General features: G+C 37.7%; 1 protein-coding gene across 2 annotated transcripts in view; it reads right to left on the reverse strand.

The window, feature by feature from the left end:
- Positions 1-2,125: 2,125 nt before the first annotated feature.
- The window catches only part of DHX9 (DExH-box helicase 9), a 43,490-nt gene continuing 26,045 nt past the window's right edge, over positions 2,126-19,570 (reverse strand). For both annotated transcript variants that reach the window (XM_043484926.1, XM_043484927.1), the window contains 14 exons: positions 17,507-17,663; positions 15,356-15,456; positions 13,806-14,019; positions 13,530-13,624; positions 13,178-13,251; positions 11,862-12,014; positions 10,035-10,195; positions 9,158-9,269; positions 8,407-8,568; positions 8,168-8,295; positions 6,498-6,727; positions 6,228-6,343; positions 5,096-5,296; positions 2,126-3,091 (listed from right to left, as the gene is read on the reverse strand). In XM_043484926.1, coding sequence (XP_043340861.1) covers positions 2,683-3,091; positions 5,096-5,296; positions 6,228-6,343; positions 6,498-6,727; positions 8,168-8,295; positions 8,407-8,568; positions 9,158-9,269; positions 10,035-10,195; positions 11,862-12,014; positions 13,178-13,251; positions 13,530-13,624; positions 13,806-14,019; positions 15,356-15,456; positions 17,507-17,663 — 2,313 coding nt within the window. In that variant the 3' untranslated portion in view covers positions 2,126-2,682. The remainder of the gene's footprint in view (positions 3,092-5,095; positions 5,297-6,227; positions 6,344-6,497; positions 6,728-8,167; positions 8,296-8,406; positions 8,569-9,157; positions 9,270-10,034; positions 10,196-11,861; positions 12,015-13,177; positions 13,252-13,529; positions 13,625-13,805; positions 14,020-15,355; positions 15,457-17,506; positions 17,664-19,570) is intronic.

Genomic DNA, 19,570 nt, shown 5'->3' on the forward strand with positions numbered 1-19,570 from the left:
AGCGTTTTTAAGATTTTCTAAGAACTTCATTTTTCTCCCTCCTTTGCCTTCCCACCCTTAACATTTTTCTCTCCATCATATTAAGAGGCTTCAGTTCAGTTCAGTTGCTCAGTCGTGTCCGACTCTACGCGAACCCATGAACTGCAGCACGCCAGGCCTCCCTGTCCATCACCAACTCCCGGAGTCCACCCAAACCCTTGTCCATTGAGTCGGTGATGCCACCCAACCATCTCATCCTCTGTCGTCCCCTTCTCCTCCTGCCCCCAATCTTTCCCAGCATCAGGGTCTTTTCAAATGGGTCAGCTTTCCACATCAGGTGGCCAAAGTATTGGAGTTTCAGCTTCAGCATCAGTCTTACCAAAAAACCACCAATTTATTATCAAACAGTTCTATAGGTGGCAGTCTGGCATGGGTCCCACTGGGCTTAAAATCAGTGTTTCTGGATGCTTTTGGGGAGGATGTTTCCTTGTTCACTTGAGTGTTTAGCAGAATTCTGTTGTTGCAGTTGCAGGATTGAGAACTGTAGTCACCTGGGGGCTACTCCCAGCTTCTAGTGACCAGCTGCATTTGGGTTATGTCTTCCTTCCTCCATCTTCAACGCCAGCAACAATGGACTGAGTCCCTTTTCTGATTTGAATTTCTGCCTCTCTGACCCAACTCTTCTGCCCCCTCCTTTGAACTTTTAAGAACCCGTGGTTAGATTGAGCCCACCTGGATAACCCAGGGTAATGACCCCATCTCCAGGTCTTTAACTTCCAGTTACATCTGGCCCCTTTTGCCATGCAAGATACATATTCACAGGCTCTGGGAATTAGGATGTGGACATCTTTGAGGGGCACTTCTACTTACCACCCATCTTAATTTTCTAAATCAAGGGATGATAAACCCTAATCCTACTCAAGTGGGATTTAAGAAGCTTCCTCCTCCAGGACAAACCAACACATAACCTGTACATTTAGAAGAGATTCTAACTCAGAACCTAAAGTGGTTCCGTTTTTTCTGCTCTTTTCCCTTTTGTGCATGTACCTGGTTGGCCTACTAGACTAATTTTGGAGTACAGGCATTGGGTCCTAGTAGCCATTGTATTCCACACTGTACTGTGCATTGGAAGTAATAATGTTAACTGTTTTAAAGGAATGCTACCAATGGGTCTCTGCTTATGCAGAAAAATGAGGTTTACAATGCAGGACTGTTAAGGATATTTCATCCTAATTGCTGGGGATGGAAATGTTAGGATTTTGGAGGTGAAGATTGGACAAATAAAGATGAAAAGAGTGGTGTTGGTGTGCAAGGAAAAGGAATGAATTAGAACCCCCTTTTTTGTAAGGGGTTTTCTTTGCTCCACTGCAATGCCAGTAGCAGCTATGGTAAAGTCTCAACTAAAGAACAGAATGGGAACCCTAAGTCTCTTGTCAATTTATTAGAAGCAGTAAAAGTGGCAAGTGGCTACATACAAACGGAAGGACTGAAAGGACTCCTCAGCAGCACGAGGTACAAGGAGTTGCTAATTCATTCTTTGTGAGACACACAAGATGCAGTGAATTAGGGGGTTTTCTTCAGCTTGGAAAGTTTTGTTTCTGGACAGCAATCTATTTTTCAGTAAGCAGGTTTTTTTAACAAAGGCCTGATGCACAGAAAGAAAATCTCAGCTGGAGATACAGATTTGAGAGCCTATAAATAAATTGGAATAGTCAGCAGTTAACTGTTGAAGATAATCCACGAGAAGAGGATTTTGAAAATGCCACTAAGACAAAATATAAGTTGTCTAAGATCATTCACATGTCAGCAGCATTAAGATATGAACTCGGTTCTAATCAAAGAACTTTGTAATCTCTACTACACTATATACTGTGCTACTGAAATGAGAAATGTGAAAATTCACTGGAAACAAAGTATATACATCTCCAATAAAATAACCTAGCTTAAACAAATATCCTTTGAAATACATGTTAATATAGTTATTTGTCAAACACCTAAACATTATGCACTGGTGAGGCTTCGCTTAGTTTTTTGGATTAATTTTTATTAATTTTAGTACTGGAAACTAACCAGGAAAAAACAGAATGCTGACCTTGGTCTTAGATTTTTCAAAGACAAAGCTTGGGGAAAAAGGAAAAATACTCAGTCCTAGGTCAAAAGTTTTATTCAGGTACAGAGATCCATGTCAATTGGGTACCGGCCAGTATTTAATGCAAGAATAACAACAGCATTCCAAGGCTATTTATTCTAACTACTGTAGGTAATGACATCAGTTAGTATAGTTATGAAATGAAGTAGTTTTTCCCTCTGACGTTTAAAACTAATGAATGTAATTAACTGGCATTGTGAAATTATTCTAATGTGTAAGATCAACAATTAACTATACATGGCCAGTATTCAATGTAATACTTTATTTTCTATTGTATTAAACTAAAGTCAAGAAAATACCAAGTTAATTTTAAAGACAATTCTCAACTCCTGAAAGGAAAAAAAAATACAAACTGTGGTACTTTTATTATAGATTATATTTTACATAATATAAACAAAATCACTAATATAACTAAATGTCTAGTAGTTTAAGCTACAATGAACTACAGAACAGGTGGAAAATGGGTTTACTTACTGGCAGCAAATAACTTGAGAAAATGGGTAGCATGCTTTTTTTTAAAACTGTCTATGCATAGACACTGACATAACTAAACTTTAATAGCCTCCACCTCCTCTTCCTTGTCCAAAGTAACCACCCCCATAGCCCCCTCTGCCACCTCCTCGCTGGAATCCTCCAGACCCCCGGTATCCTCCTCCACTCTCCCCTCTGTAGTCTCCCCCTGACATTCCTCTATAGCCACCTCGGGAAAGCCCTCTAAAGCCGCCGCCGCCGCCACCACCACCTCCACCTCCAACATAGCTTCCCCGAAAGGAGTTGGAGCCTCCCCCGTAGCCGCCGCCGCTGTAGCCTCCTCTCCCACCGTAGCCCCCACCACCCCCGTAGCCGCCAGTGCCGTAGCCTCCAAGGCCGTAGCCTCCACCGCTGTAACTGGAACCCCCCCTTCTGTATCCACTCCCGTTGTCATAGCGAGCCATCTTGGGAGGACGGGGACCATCTCCATACCTAGGAGAAGCACAAAACCACCACTTTGTCACACTTTAGCAAAGCATCCTGAACACTTCTCAACTAGTCACAAAATATTAACATTTAGTCATATTTGAATATTTAATACACAAAGGGAATAATACAGTCAAATGCACAAATTAAGCTGAAATGAAATAAACCTGCTAACTCCAAGACAGACACAAGAGGAGGCATATCTATAAATATCTGTTTTTCTAAAGCTCTTAAACTGCTTCATTCTAAAAATCTTAAAATTTTGCACGTGCTTACAACTTTCACTCATCTCAAACATATGGCATTCTAAGAAAGTAATAATTTGACCTGGCAATAAATTATTTGACCTTTACCACAAAATACTTTCCTGTATTAACTCTGAAAAATGTTTTTGCAAAATGCCTTTGGGTAGTTTACTTACATCTAAATCGGCTTCATATGGCAAAGAAAGGAGGGTTAATGAGAAACTGCAGAAAATCAAGATGTCTCACCAAAATGTCAATTTAACAAACCCCAATCTGCTCATCCCTCCTGTGCAGCTTTTCTTAAGACATTAGCATTACCAATTCAGCTGCTGTCCGAGCCAGAAACACCGTGGGATCTGCCTTCATTCCCTCACTACACTGCTCTCCCCATTTTAATCCATCACCAATACTTACTGACTCGATTGTAAATCTTTCTAATCTAGTCACTTTTCATTTCAATCCACCTGACTGTAACTCAGACCATCATTTTATTCACACAACCTAACCTCTTATTTCTATTCCATCCTTACTAGTTCCTGGCCTTTCGTCCTTCACAGAGCAGCTTGTATGTGAAGCCTCCTTGATCACCACCCCTTCCAGACAAAAGTTACATCTCCTAAACATCTATGAGTACTGCATTTATACCATGCCTGGGACACTCATTTTCCATCTTTCTCTCTGAAGATTCTTTCTCAATCATTCTGTACTACCGACCTTGGGGGCAGACCACCGTTATGAGAGCGCCGTTTCAGGAGCGATCCTATTTGTCTGAGAATCCAGCTCCACCATTCACTAGCTGGGTGATCACGGGTTTTAACTTCCCTGTGCTTTAGTTTATTCATTTATATTAAAAGGGATAATGATCTACCTACATCACAGGTGGCTTAAGCATTAAAACAAGCTAATATCAGAAAAGCACTTAGCACAGTATGCGACACCCTAAGTACTATGTTTAATTCAAAGGAAAACTTAACTCAGTTATAACCAAAATGGAATGCCAGAATCCATAAAGCACACAGCATTTCTGTATAGTAAGTTAACACTTTAAAAGTGATTTCTGATGGGGAGATTGAAAAATAATTTTGAATGACAAATTTTAACGACTGTATATTAGATACTGTTATTTTAACACATTTTTGGGGTGTGACTTGTAGCTATGTTAAGATACATGAAGCATACTGATGTAAAATGTCGTAACACCTGCAACTGAATCACAAATGATTCAACAGAAGTTATGTGTAATATATATATCAAAGCCAAGTGTCACAAAATGCTGACAATCATGGAAACCTAAGGTAAGAGTTCACTGTACTACTGTTCTGCCTTTTCTACAGGTATCAAAAATTTTGAGTAAAAAGCAGTGGGCAAAGAAAAATTTTAAAGGTGAAAAAAACTGAAGCAAATAAAACATTTTAAAGATTAAACTCTGATGCTTTTCATTTGAAGCAGCAGCAATTTAACCCCTCATCATTTTTCCTATAGAGAGGGCAAAGCAGTTCTGTGGGAAGAGGACTGTGGGTCTGTCACTTTTTCCCGTCATGGGACCTCTCCTGGACTCTGTATGTACTTCCAAGGTCTCTTTCTATCTCTGGCATGCACTGGTGTAACGTATCATTAACACTCTTTTCTCTGAATGTGTTAACCAAACTAAACTTCATTTAGAATTTGTATAGAATTTTAAATAACAAGGCCTCTATAAACTAAATGTAGAGTAACATTATTGTCTCTTCTGCTTAGTTCAAAGAAAAGTTACTGTGGTACCCACCGTGTAGTGCCAATCATAAGGTTGATACCAGCAGCTGAGGGCCGAGAGATCTGGCGGATTGTGTTCAGCATACGTTCATTAACGGGATCCAACTGGCTGATGATACCAGGCTGTTTGGTTACTTCAACAACCAGAGCCTCCATGGCTGCTCTAAGAGCAGTGATACAGGCAGCAGCTTCATGAGATATTTGCAGTCTGATCCTAAATTAGGGAAAAATGATTAAAAATGAGAGGTGGTACACACAGAAAAAGACTATTACCTCCCAATTTCACCCATGGCAAGTGATGGGATAAACTCAACTTCTTTTCCAAGTAACAATACTTTCAACAAATGTAATGGCCCTAGATTTAGCAAACACAGGTACGAAGAGTAACAATAAGCTAAAGCAACTTCTTAAATTTCACTGCTAGCTACTGGCAGGAGTTGTGAACCACGAAGTCTACCAAGCGAAGTCCTCTTAGCAATACAGATCACTTCAGCCTCCAATAAAAGAATGAAACAGGAGACTCAGAGTTCTGTAAACTTTCATGAGTATGACTGAGCCTCCTAACCATTAAATTCTGTTCAATTCTGCGAAGTGCTTACTACACAGACACCACTAGTCTCTGAGCAATATGAAATGTGCATAAAAAAGAGGCATCCAAATAAATTCAAATTAGATTCTAACTCCTTAGTGTGGTATTCATGGCAGTGGATGGGACTCCAATGAATAATGCAGCAGTCCCCAACATTTTTGGCACCAGGAATTGATTTTTGTGGAAGATACTTTTTCCACAGACTGGGGTGGTGGTGCGGATGGTTTGGGATGGTTCAAGTGCATTATATTTACTGTGCATTGAATTCCTATTATTACTACATCAGCTCCACCTCACATCATCAGGCATTAGATCCCAGAGGGTGGGCACCTCTGATTTAATGTATCTGCTTCTATAAGTATAATCAATTTAAGACTTCACTATCAACTACGAACCATAAGCCTAAGATATACTACTCTCCAAGAAAAGACAGTGTCATAAAAAACATTGTTTTATGCCATCAAATTTTGCCATATTTCACAAATAGATTGGCAGCTGAATTCTGCTACATTTCAATTCTAAGTATTCAGGTGGGTTCACATCTGATAATCCATACCAGTCGTCTACAAGCACAAGCTGTCCATCAGACTGAACTTTCTTGGAGGCAAAGAGAAGCAGCTGCAAGGGGGTGACTAAGGTCATGCCTTTAGCAGAGATGGCCCGGGTTCGAATCTGAAGATAAAGAGGCAAGAGGAAAAAGTTGACATTCCAACTGTCAGTCAACTACTGTATAATAATAATGAACTAAAACTCATGTCCCCACTACATATTAATAAAGTAATCTGGATTTTAAATGTAAAAGTTTTCTAAACCTCTCTTTTCTTACCTTTTCACCAAATACAAAGAAGGGAGATGGGTACTTCATGTCTTGGCTGCTAAAAGGACAATTAACAGATGACTTGTGGATAAGTGCATTACGCCCTTCAGTGGTGAGAATCTTTCTCTTTTCCTTATGGTAACACACATTGGGGTACACACCAAAGGCCAGGAGAGAGATAACTACATCCAGATTATTGTCTGGTCCAGTGTTAGTAAACACTTGTGTCAGTAAACACTCTGTTAAGAGGAAGGAGATTAAAAAAAAAAAAAATCAAGTATCTGGCTAATTCTCACATTGCATTTACCAAAATTAAATGACAATTATAAGAATTAACTCCTCCCTCATTCTCTCTTTTTCAAATAACCCATCTAACTGCCTCTGTTCTTAGCATTCTTGCACTCAGATTAATGCAAGGATAAATTCTGCTGAGTCTTCACAATTTTAGTAAAATTAAAATGTGTTTTCTAGTACTTAAAAAAAAGTCCCAATTAACCATCTCCTCTTAGATTAGAGCTAGACTGATATGACCAGTGTTCCACCTGCTGCTCTTAAAAAGCTGTTCCTTCTACAGAAGATGAAATGGTGACCAAGAGGAACACACTAGAAAATGCTGATGTTTTCACCCAAACAATGCTTTATGCCCAGCCCATCACATGGAAAGTATGATGGTAAGAGTGTGGATAAACTTTGTTCCAAAAAGCCTGTACACCACTTATAAACTTCCAAACTGAATGAGTGCGGACAAGTAAATTCAAACCTCTGTGCCAGTTGCCTCACCTGTAAAACAGGGGTCATATCTGCATCTCAGGAATTTTGTAAAGAGTCTATCATACAAAAATGTCCTATTTTCCTTTGATTTTAAAAAGTACAAATTTAGTCAGTTTACAACAGAAGAAAAATGTTTAGTTATTTAGATATGGCCCAGAAGGTAGTCCTTCTGTCTCTCAACTAGCTGTTTCTGGTTATGTGTTTCAATTCTCAATGTTTCAGAAAATTAACTCTGTCTCAATCTAGTTGGAGAAGTACAATAGTTCAAATTCACACAGGAAATGAACAGTTGGGTTACTATTCCAATATCATTTATCAAAGTCCTCTATGATTAGCTATCCATTAAAACTTACTCAAAGCCAATTAAAATTTAACGCAATAGTTTACTTCACATCTAAGAATGAACAGATCGGCAAATTAATACATCACTTCACAAACCACTACCTGAGGTTAATTCAACAAACTGCTCATTCTGTAAGTGCAAAAAGCTCGGCCTTTGTTGTTCACAAAGTAAATGGACTGGAAATAAAAGCACACCCCTCCATCTAAGAAAGACAGTGATGTATAACGAACTGATTCACTTTGCCGTACAGCAGAACCTAACACAACACTGTAAAGCATCTATAATCCAATAAAAGTAAAACAAAAAAAAAACCTCCCAAAGGAGCACAATTCTCAAAACATCTAGTAATCATAATTGTACAAAATTGTAATTTGAACATTATAACCTTTTGCACCCTTAAAAAAAATTCAATTAATGTGAAAAACTGATTATCACCAGAGTTCAAAAAACTAAGAAATAGCTAGGAATACAAAGAAAGCAGAAGGCCTTATGTTTAAAGCTAAAATATACTGCACTGTCAATGTTAATGTATAATATTAAGGTACTTTAGATATGAGAATCTTACCTTCTGGAAATCCAGAATTAATCAGAATCTCTTTGAGCTGAACTTTGGCTTCCCAGGTCATTCTTAGTGTTGCCATATTGAGTCTTTTGTGCTCACAAAAACGTATCTCTGCTTCTTCTCCACCCATTCTAAACAAACAGGTTAAGAAGTTATGCTCAAAGCCTAAATAACTTGATACAGATTACAAACTAAGACAGTTCATTCAAATGTCACAAATCTTTTGTCTTTCAAGCCCATACCTAGCATCATCCCAAGCCTGGAATACTGATAAAAGGGCCACATGATCAGAAAATCTGTTTCCAGCAAAATTTCGATGGATATAACCCAGTCGCTTTCCTTCACTGATGAAAGGCTCTGGAAAGCAGGTGGCAGCAGAGATGGTACAAATAGCATCTCCCACACTGAAAGAGACAGGGAAATTCAGTCTAAATCACATTCTTGTTCCAGCAACTCGGGTAGTATAGTCAATTGTGGGTCAGGGTATTTATTAGCTATCATATTGCTTTTTTAGTACTGAAACTGGTTTAAAAAGAATTTTACAGCTGCTCTCCAGATGCAAAAAGAAAAAAACATAATGAGCTTTGATGTTAATGGATGCTTATTTACCATAAATTGACCAGTATTATATTTTCCTTTCCCATTCTCCCTCATCTTACTAAATCTCTTAATCTTCAAAACTTGTGAACAAAATACACCTGTTTTCCTAATCTTTCTCTTTCTTGGACAGCTGCTTAACCTCCTAGAGGAACTGCACACTTCTCTTGTGATAAATCTGTGCTCTTCGTCTCAACAAGTTAGGCCCAGGTATCTATCTACTAGAATAGTCTCTTCTCATTTCACACTTTCCTCAGCATCTGAAGTATGCCACTTCTCTACTGAGGAATATTTAGCTTTTTCTTCTATTTGGGCCCATCCTGTTTTACTGGGAGGGGGATAAAATTCTGAAACTGTTTTACCATTTAACTGTAAGCAATAAAACAAAGCACTTACTAGAAAATACATCCCATTATCATCATTTTGCCAAAACGAGGCTCAATGGGGAGTTTAGCCAGGATTCGTCCTAGAGGAGTCAACTCATCATTGGCATCTAATGCATCAAGCTCTGTAGGGAGATTTCTTTGTAAGCAGAAATAGTAACGAATACCCCTTCAACCCCGGCAAAGATGAAACTTATCTTTACAGATTAAGGTTCAGATACTGACTGAAGTTTTCATCATTTGTCAAGCCAACTCCCAGCATCATGACCATATCAACAATTCTCTTCACTCAAAAACAGAACAAAATTAACATGAAGAAAGTACTAGAATTAGGCCCTGTAGGCTGTAAAGCTGAGTACAGTCCATGAGAAATCTGTAAGTACAGTAATAACTATAATAGGTGCTTAAACATGCTGTAACAAGTCTGACACCATCTGTTAATAATTTTTACTAAGAAATGAAATCTGGAGAATAAATTTCTGAAGTTCACATAGCAGATAAGCATGAGATTAAAAATTCAAATTGGCTCTGATGCTCTTAATTTTCCCACTATACATTGCTTCTCTAAGTGTGATTAGAAAACAGAGGTTCTAAGAGATGTACATAAAATGCTGTGGGCATCACGAATAATTCACTGTCTGATCTTAAATATTGGTTAAGAAATAACACCTGCCTTTTCTCCTTTTTTCCCCAAATGAGACTCACATTATATAAAATGTTGCTCATTTTATATACTGATCATACTAAGTACATTAAGCAACACTGGAAGTTTTACTTTCACAGTCCTATGGACTGCATCCTCTTCTTGACTCCTTTGTCAAGTGTTATTTGTCAGGACAAGACAGATGGTATAGTTCACATGAGTTAGGCAAATCTGTATTTGTGGGTACCTCTAAGTGTGTGCTCTGCTTCAATCACAGCATCCAAAGGCGGAGGTTCAATTGCCTTGGCCAGAAACTGGCCAATTCCTCCCAGACGCAAAAGTTTTATGCTCAAAGCAATTTCATGCAATGGTGTTCGGAACATCTCTGGTGTCATGTGGGTTTCGAGTCTAGGAGAAAATAAGCATAAAATAACCATCTTCTTTTGTGTACACAGACATTTAATTAACAAAAACATTGCAGAGAGCAAATCAGGCCCTTCCCTCATCCTTCCACAATTACCAAAGAACACTTATATTTACTACAAAGACTCTCTTGGACAAGACTCTCTAACCTTTTAAAATTTTATTAATAAAAACTACTAAAAATAAATTAACAATAATAATAGTATTTACTGAGAGTTTACTGTGTGTCGAGCACTGTTCTCAATACTTCCCATTACTGACATACTTAATTCTCAAACAAATCCTATGAAGTTAGCATTACACTACCTTTTTTCCCCACTGAGGAAAGAGACACCAAAAGGTTAAGTAACTTCACATCTCATTTTGTAGAATGGGGAAATAAAGGCCTAAAAAGTGTGAATGTTTAAGGTTATGTGATACATTAGGTACAAATAATATTAAAATGCAAGTCCCTACATTTCTAATTCAGGCTTATTCTACATAAACTATTTGTAATGAAGATTCAGAGGGACCATCTGGAGGTGAATGCCAACATTGCTGGCACGACTTAGATCAGCTTAAATCAGGTTTACATAAACGCATATAGCATACCTATACCTTATCTTACAGAAAAAAAGAACAAAAATCTCAGATCTATTCATGCTGTTACTAGCTGTGAGCTGATTTTACTCTAAGATGTTTCTTCAGTTCAAAGGAAAATCCAACCTTTAAAAAGAACTAAGTACCATGTTGCAGCCAGTTGCCTGCATTAATTTCTGATGCTGAAATAAACCTACACTTAAAATTATCAACTTGTTAAAGCTAATGTACACCACACTGACTTCCAGAAAACATACAACTAAGTAGATATCTTAAGTCTATAATTCAGGGACAGTATCTTTTTTTATTTAAAAATATCGGGGATCGCGTCTCGGCCTTTTGGCTAAGATGAAGTATAGCAAAAATATCGGGGGGGGGGGGGCGGGCGGGGAGGCACACAGGGAATAACAACTTTATTTGGAGAGCCAACAAACTGAGAAGATGGTGCACTCATGCCCCAGAGTCTGGTCTCATCCCTTGGTCTCTCCCAAGCAACTGGTCTCATCCACTAACATTCCCCAAAAGGCTTTGTGGTATAAATGGAAATGGAAAAGGCATTAACAGACTTGGATTTCAGCACTGGAGAAGTCTGCTAAGCTCTTTAGGCTTTGGTTTCCTTAGGTGAACAATGCCCTCTGTCTCTCACATACATGAGGCAGATCATATGACAGAGGTGATGTGCTGGGTGGTTGTGTGGTCTATAAACACAAAAGTGCTATTATCTTAACATTTTTTCAGAAAGCTAATCATTTCACAAATATCAGTACTCCCTATGTGGTGCCAGAATAATGCACATATTTCTTTTTTTTTGGGTGGGGAAAACATGTCATGCTTATTTTAAAAGGTTATCAATAAACAGTATACCAGTATCAAATATGCCACTGTTGATAATTCCTAATTTCGTTTCATTCTCACCATAATCTTATATCTCAGCTAAGTTTCCTGCAATGAACGTAACTGAAGCACTGTGTTCTGAATTCATTACGTTATGTCAGGGCAGAGGTGTGGGAAGGGCTGTGTGTGTTAAAAGGCTGAAAGGAAATCTTTCTCTTCCCTCAAGACTTGGTCTTACCTCTCAAAACGAGCTCGGCTACAGAGGTGAAAGCAGAATCCAGGGCGTACACGGCCAGCTCGTCCTTTCCGCTGCTCAAGGTTTGTTTTAGATGCCCACACTGTAGCATAATTGGTCATATTGTTGTGAGCAGTGAACAGCTTCACTTTTTGCCTAAATAGGAATGGGCGGTTAATTCTAAAACTCACAGTACTATCAATACATGGCTATTATATTTCCACTAAGTGGCAGGTGCTTTCCAGATAGTTAGGCCTACCTGCAAGGTCTGTCTGTGAGCAGCACCAAGAATTTGACTCGGTACTCCCTAAGCTGTCAACCTACTATGAGGGGATACAATACACACGGGCCACTTGCCAGCTGGATGATCTTGGCCAAGTTACTAATGTTTCTGTGATTCATTTTCCTCATCTGAAAACGTGTATAATACTAGCACCTACCGCATAGTGCTTTTATTTATAAACATTTTGTGAATTAATGAACATATAGCATTTAAACAGGATCTGGCGCATACAGGTAACTGAATGATAATTATCAAGCCAATTCTATTCCAAAGTTTAGTGTAACTGTTAGGCAACCTATGATCGAAAGACTATGTGCTAAACCGGAACATGTAGTACTTCTAATTAAATGACCTCACCAAGCATTGTCAGCAAGGTACTCTTGGAGCCGTGTAGCAAACTGAGAATTTGTCAATGTCACACACAGGCAGCTGTCACTAAATGACTGAGGTTGGCCTGACATGGGCACTGGCAAATCTTTTTCAACTTCCAGGACAGGCCTAGGGGCTATACAGAGAAAGCAAGGAGCACAGGCTGGCTAGACAGAACTAAGCTTTGACGTTTCTGTCCTCTCTGTGTTATTTACCTATAACACAGCGCCTCCCTGGCTGTTTCCTAGGCCATCTCATACAAATACGAAGTCTTAATTCTAAGTGAGTGTCCTACAAGTAGGACATTTGTCACAACCTAAAGATTGGATATCTTTACACACCAAACAGCTAACTATTGTACTGCAGTGGTCAATGGAAACACCCAATGGCATATGAGAAAAACACCAACAGATAAAAATAGTGAGAAGCAGCTAGAAGCCAATGTTAAGCTCTGTCACTTTCTACCATAACTGATATGATGATCAACACCAAGAATCACTCAGTAGCCTGTAACTCAGTACATACAGATACAGCACAGTAATTTTGATGGTAAGAGAATAGAGTTTTAAAAATCAAGTGTTCTGATTCTGTTCACTGACTTTAGACACTACATAAAACTTTCTAAAGCTGTCTTATATCCCAGGCAATGGGTTCCTTGTGAACTTACTTGCAGGAGTCAATGACATAAACAACATCATTTATGGTAATGCTCGTCTCAGCAATATTTGTGGACAAAATAATCTGTGAAGAAATGATATTTAAAAAATTACACTTAGGAAAATATTTTATCATGTACTCAAAAAGAATGATCTGCCTATGTAGTAAGTGACAACAGAATTACAGAAGTTTTTTGAAAAAATCACTCAATGACTGTATAACGGAAAAACCACTAAATTCATGAAGAAAAGACCTGTGTTTTTCTTCCTCAGTTTAGATCATTTACAACATTTTTGGATAGCTCTTTGAAGGTCTGTCCCACTTAATATCTAAGGCACTTGCAACCCTGTAACTCCTGTTACCTTGGTTACTCCACTTGGTACTGGATCAAATACTTTGCGCTGTTCCTCTCGCGGAATCTGAGAATGCAGAGGTAGAATCTGATACCGGTGGCTTCCTGTAACAATATGGGAAAGTTCAGGTTTTAAAAAAGGAGCCTAGTTTAAAACTGCCTACATTATGTACTTTTTAATCAAAAATTGATGCATTAAACTTTGTTTTCACATACTGGCTAGGGAACATGCAAAATCATTCATTTTCCACTCTCAAGTAGTTGAAAATTCAAGAAAGACTCATACCAAAATGTGGATTCATTTCCAAATGCTTCTGCATAGTATAAATCAAATTCCAGCCAGGCAGAAAGACCAACACCGCTCCAGGAACATTAAGGGTCTCAATATACAGAAGCAGAGCTTCAATGAGTTCAAAAGGAGTTTCCTTTTCATTCAGTTGAGCCATGCTTATTCTTGTTTCTGCACCATATTCATCACCACAGATCAGGTTGCAATTTGCCTGCAAAAAATAGGGAAAGAGACTGTCTCAATCACCACAACTCACAACTAACTAGATGTGTTCTCAATGTCTGAATGACACCTAAATATCCTTATTATCTCTAGCTGTTCAGTTGTATTTAGCATGTAGAAGAAATTTAATTTTTAAAAACCACTGAATTTTTCTACTGACCAACATGTCCTATAACTAAAATTCAAAGCACAAACTCTTCATTTGACTGAAACTACTAATGGCTCCTTCTACCAAGTTTCTCTCTCTTGACTATAAACTTGGTTTTTCAAAAATATTTTCCTTACCGATTAATGAACTGCTTCTATGATCCTCTCTTTGTATCAATTACTGTATAATTACTTTATATATACACAATGCTTCTCTGTGTAATTTCCAAACTCATCTCACCCTAAATATTAAGTCCTTTAATTCTAAAATGAGTCCTGCAGACAGGATATTGGATCACCTTCATCTGAAATACTATGGTTGGTATTTTCCAAAAAGTGTGCCTGAGAAACAAAGATAACCCAAACCTTCAGTAACGAGAAACAAATGTGTTATGATTCCCACCCCCCCCATAAATTTTCTAATTCATCAGAAGATTTGAGAACATAAATCATAATATAATTCATTTATATCTTCAAATTATCTGATTAAAACTACCAATCCTCAAAAAGAAAAAAAAATCTGAGGTTATGTTTATTATATTCTACATTGTTGGCTGCCTTGTAGTCTTCATTTTGCTCACATTTCCAGACTCAAGACGCATTTTAAAATATCACTGGTCCAACTCTTAAGCACTGTAAGTGTCAACTTTTCTTTCCTGTTTCTTCTTAGGAAATCCCTCATTACCCCCCACTTTAATACTCTCTCCATGTGCTAATGTCATCACCATATAGTCTGTGTAACCAAGGACTACAACTGCTGCTTTAAACTTTACTGTACATATGGGTCTCCTGGAGATCTTAAAATGTGGATTTTGACCCAGTACATCTGGGATGAGGTACAAGATTGTACCTACCAGTTTTCCAGGTGCTATGACTCATGGAAAACAGAGCAGCAAAGTCATATAAAATAGTTACTAAATATCCTCCTCTTTCCTTTTTTTAAAAACCTTTATGCCAGAGATAAAACTTGTATGAAAAAAACTTTTCACTGAATGTGGAATTTTTTGGAGTAAAATACATCAGTGAATTCAAATACATCAGAGAATTCAAAGATAGACATTATAGTCAATTTTTAGAGGTTTTTTTAATAATGCTAACTCGTTTCATCTTTTCACTGAAATCATTTTCTGTAATAAAAATTTTGCCCATAATGAAAATTCTTCCTTAAGTTCACTTACATCATCATCCTCACCACCATCATCATCCTTATCCTTCTTCTTCTTGTCCTTTGGTGGAGGAACAAAGTGGGTCATCTGAATACAATCTTCCAAAAAGTATTCTGCCAGGACAATGCAGTCGGGTAAGGAATAGCAACTTTCAGAATGAGCAGTCTTTAAAACTCATCCTCTAATTCACAATTCAAAAGTACTTTCATGCCCTTCAATCTGATTCTTCACAACTGCCAAGGAATTTCAGGTGCAATAACCTGTTTTCCCAACCAAACTCAGTGTTCCCATTTCTTAAACCTTGAAGGAGGGTGAGACATCTCCTATACATACGTGTTCCCACAAAGCCAGTCAGGGTATCCACTAACATTCACGGACTGTATACTGTGCTCTATGTTGTATACTCCCGTGGTGTGTTACATGTGGATAGAAATTAATAATAAACCATAGTTCATCCTTATAAAATGGGTTCCTATCAGTTACTAAAGAAGGACCTTGGTGCAAAGGCTGGAACATCTACTAATCAATTATGCTCCTGAGGTTCTCTGAGGCATTCCAGAAGTGTTTCGCAAATGTCTCATACTCTCAACACTTCCCCACTACACCAAAAAGCCCCAGAGTACCATTCTCATCACATTATATCAAAGGTACATATCAACACGACTCATCACTGGTGTTATTAACCTGATCATGCTGCGGCAGTGTTTGCCAAGTTACTCGTTTCCCCATTTCCCTACATTACTCTTTGGAAGCAAGTCGTTAAGCAGAGCACACTGAAGATACAGAGTTAGAGAGTCACTTTTTAAGAGAGTATCTACATAATTTTTTCTGTAATTCTTCACATGAGGGTTGTGTCTTTATTACCCACATCTTTATTCAACCACTGCATAAATTAATCAGTTCAGTTCAGTGGCTCAGTCGTGCCCAAATCTTTGCAACCCCATGGATACCCATTTTTACACTTCAGGTTATAATCCAATACTATGTTTTTTATTTTTCTATTCTAACTATTCCATTTTTGGCCACTGAGAGCTTACACGTTGATTCCTATGTCCCTCTGACTCCTTCACTGTTTTTAAGCACTTCCTTATTTTCTGGTACTACAAGATGTTTCAGGCTCATCTTATGTATTCCCTGCCTCAGAATCAGTTTTCTTTAAGGACATCTGGTTCCTTTAATTGGAGAATGGTACTGGAAACAAGATCTGGGTATCATACTAGAATGTCGTTACTTCTAGGTATACTCGGCCGACAAAGCTAGGAAATATATGTATACAAACTCATGGATCCAGACTTGTCTGCATTTATTTACTTCTATTAAAACATGAGTTCTTACAGATGTCTACAGCTGTAATCTAACACCACAGGGTTTACTCAAGTCCTCCCTCACATTTACCTATATAGCCTCTCACTACAGCAGCTAACCTGGTTCTCACCATCTGCCATCCACTTACTTATTTTCTGAATCCCAGTATGCAGGCAAAGCCATTTGGGAATTATTAACCTGTACCATCACGAAATATGAGTGCACTGACTTTTATTTCAGAGCTACTCTTACATTTTCAATTTCAAAAGTTAGCATCTTGACACAGCTATTCATCATTCCATATGTGCACTGAAAACTTTTTAGCTTATTTTCATGTCCTCAAATTAGACTGTACCAGGTAATTTATTTTTAAAATCAAGCTACTAGATGACTATCATAGAACATGGTGATGATAAAAATCTTCCAAATAAAGAAGTTCTTAACAATCAGAAATGCATGAACTTGACAAAACATTCACCTTAACCTCATTTCAAAATCAGCCTGCTCTGGCTCTACTTGATTGATTCTCTAGTTAATTTGGCCCCAGCAGCTTAAACTTTTAACAGCATTTTCCATGAATATATATAGGCCATAGTAATTTACATTTGACTGTACAGAATCTTAAAAGTTTAGCTATAAGTAAAGGATACACAATTTACTGGATAAGTAAACTCAAGTTGTGATCATTCACTACTGTTTGATTAAAATCCCAAGAATGTTATGATGTATTTGATACCCTAATTTAGACTTCATTTTAAATATCCTTGAGATTATTACTCTAATCTCTAGGATTAAGGAAAACTATACACTACTGCACAAAAAACGTTCACCCTCCCACCCTACCCCCTCAATATTTACCTTGAACTGGGAAAGTCCTCCCATAAACTTCAATGATTGGGCAATTGAAGAAATATTCACAGAACATGCTAGTATCAATAGTAGCAGACATGAGAACAATGCGAACTTCAGGATAAGCCTGAACCACATCACGCAGCACTACCAAAAGGAAGTCAGTCTATTAAAACAAACACAAACGGAGAAACAAATGAATTAAGAAGTCCTTGCTCTTGAGATACACCCAAAAAGACATCAGTGAAATTTGTTTTTTAGGTGGCTTGTGAGAAGAGGGATTACAGTGGGATACAGTAACAGCCCTTTTAACAGTTGTAGCCTATTCATTGTGGGAATTTGAAATGAGTGCTGTCACAGTAGGGGAAGGGAGAAGAAAAAAATTTAATGAGAGGAAATTTTCAATGAAATTTACATTTTCAGTTGCACAAACTAGAGAAAGGGGGAAACTCACGATGAGCCTATAATCAGTTTCCCAATCACCTGTAAACCTAACTTTAAAAATGTTGAAAAGGTTGTACTTAGTCCATTTAAACAATTAATGATCAAGGCACTTATTTAATAATGTATAGAGTTTCCATCAACCTACCAAACAACCTGAAAGGTGGATCTCTGACAAACTTTTCTCTAGCAATACCATCTTCAAGTCCATCATTCTGCCTCCCCAAGCTAGAGAGATCCATCATTCTGAATCTTTTATTATTCCTTTTCATATACCTTTCCTCTGATCTACATGTGTATCTAAATATATATACACAGACATCTATATGCATGAATACACAGAATTTTTAAATTTACCTATTCTTAACTTTATGAGAAGGTACGATATTCTACATCCCCTTTTGGGATTTCCTTTTCCACACACTATAGCACTGCTAAGATTCACCCACGTGTGTAACCAGTCTGACAAAACTATTTAAATATCACAATGTGTGTATATACCCGTTAATTCACCAGAAGATTTCTGGGGATACCCTCTGCAGGTATCTATGCCGTCTTCAGGATCTTAATCTTCCAAACATTCACCACTCTGAACATTCTTGTGCGTACCTCCTGTGGTACATATCCAAGTTTCTATGAGTAAGTGTAGCTGTGGAACTGTACTCAGAGGGTGTGAAATGTTGAACTTAGGGAGATAATGCTCAAGTATTTTCCTAAGGCATTTCACCGGTTCATAAACCACCAGGAGCAATGGATAAGAGATCTGGATGACATTTATATTCTTCTATACTTGGTATCATCACTTGTATTTTATTAATCAAATGGATATGAAGAAGTATCTTATGGTCTTAGTCTGTACTTTCCTATTCACCAATGAGACACACCACCACATCATGTCTATTAGCCAAATATAACTCCTCTTTCAAATTTCTCTACTGAGCCATCTGTACTCTTCTTACTAATTTGCAGGTGTTTATATATTACTAATCCTTTGTTGGCTATATTGCAATCTTCAAGCTTGTGGTTTTCCTTAAAGTTATCTTTTGAATGAATAATTGATCTTAATTTAGATGAGCACATCAGTCTAGTTTCATGGCTAGTGCATCTCATGTTTTAAGAAATTCTTCTAGAAGGACTGGGGGACTATTGTTGCCCCATAGAGTTGTGGCTACTGAGGACATGACATATGCCTGATCTAAACTAAGATGTGCTCTAAGAGCAAAATACAGATTTTTGAGGACCCAACATGAAAAAGAAAATGCAAAAAACCTTGATATATTTTTTATATTGACCACATGATGAAAATTTTAGATACACTAATTTTATATTTCTCTTCACCTTTTAAAATACAAGGCTAGAGAATTAAAAATCACACATGTGGGCCACATTATATTTTTACTGGGTACTGCTGTTTAGATGTCTACTTACATATTCTAGTTTAGAGTTTTAAAATTGCTTTGGCACTTAGATCCTTATCTACCTGCAGTTGATCTTTTATATCTGGCTAAGAGGTAAGGATCGAAAACTATTCAAGCATCTCCTTATAGATGACCATTTGTTTCCAGCTTCATTTCTTGAATAGTCCATTCCCTTTCCCACTGATCTGACGTGACATCTATCACTCATTCTACT

Source organism: Cervus canadensis, chromosome 13, assembly GCF_019320065.1.
Source record: "Cervus canadensis isolate Bull #8, Minnesota chromosome 13, ASM1932006v1, whole genome shotgun sequence".
Lineage (NCBI taxonomy): Eukaryota > Metazoa > Chordata > Mammalia > Artiodactyla > Cervidae > Cervus > Cervus canadensis.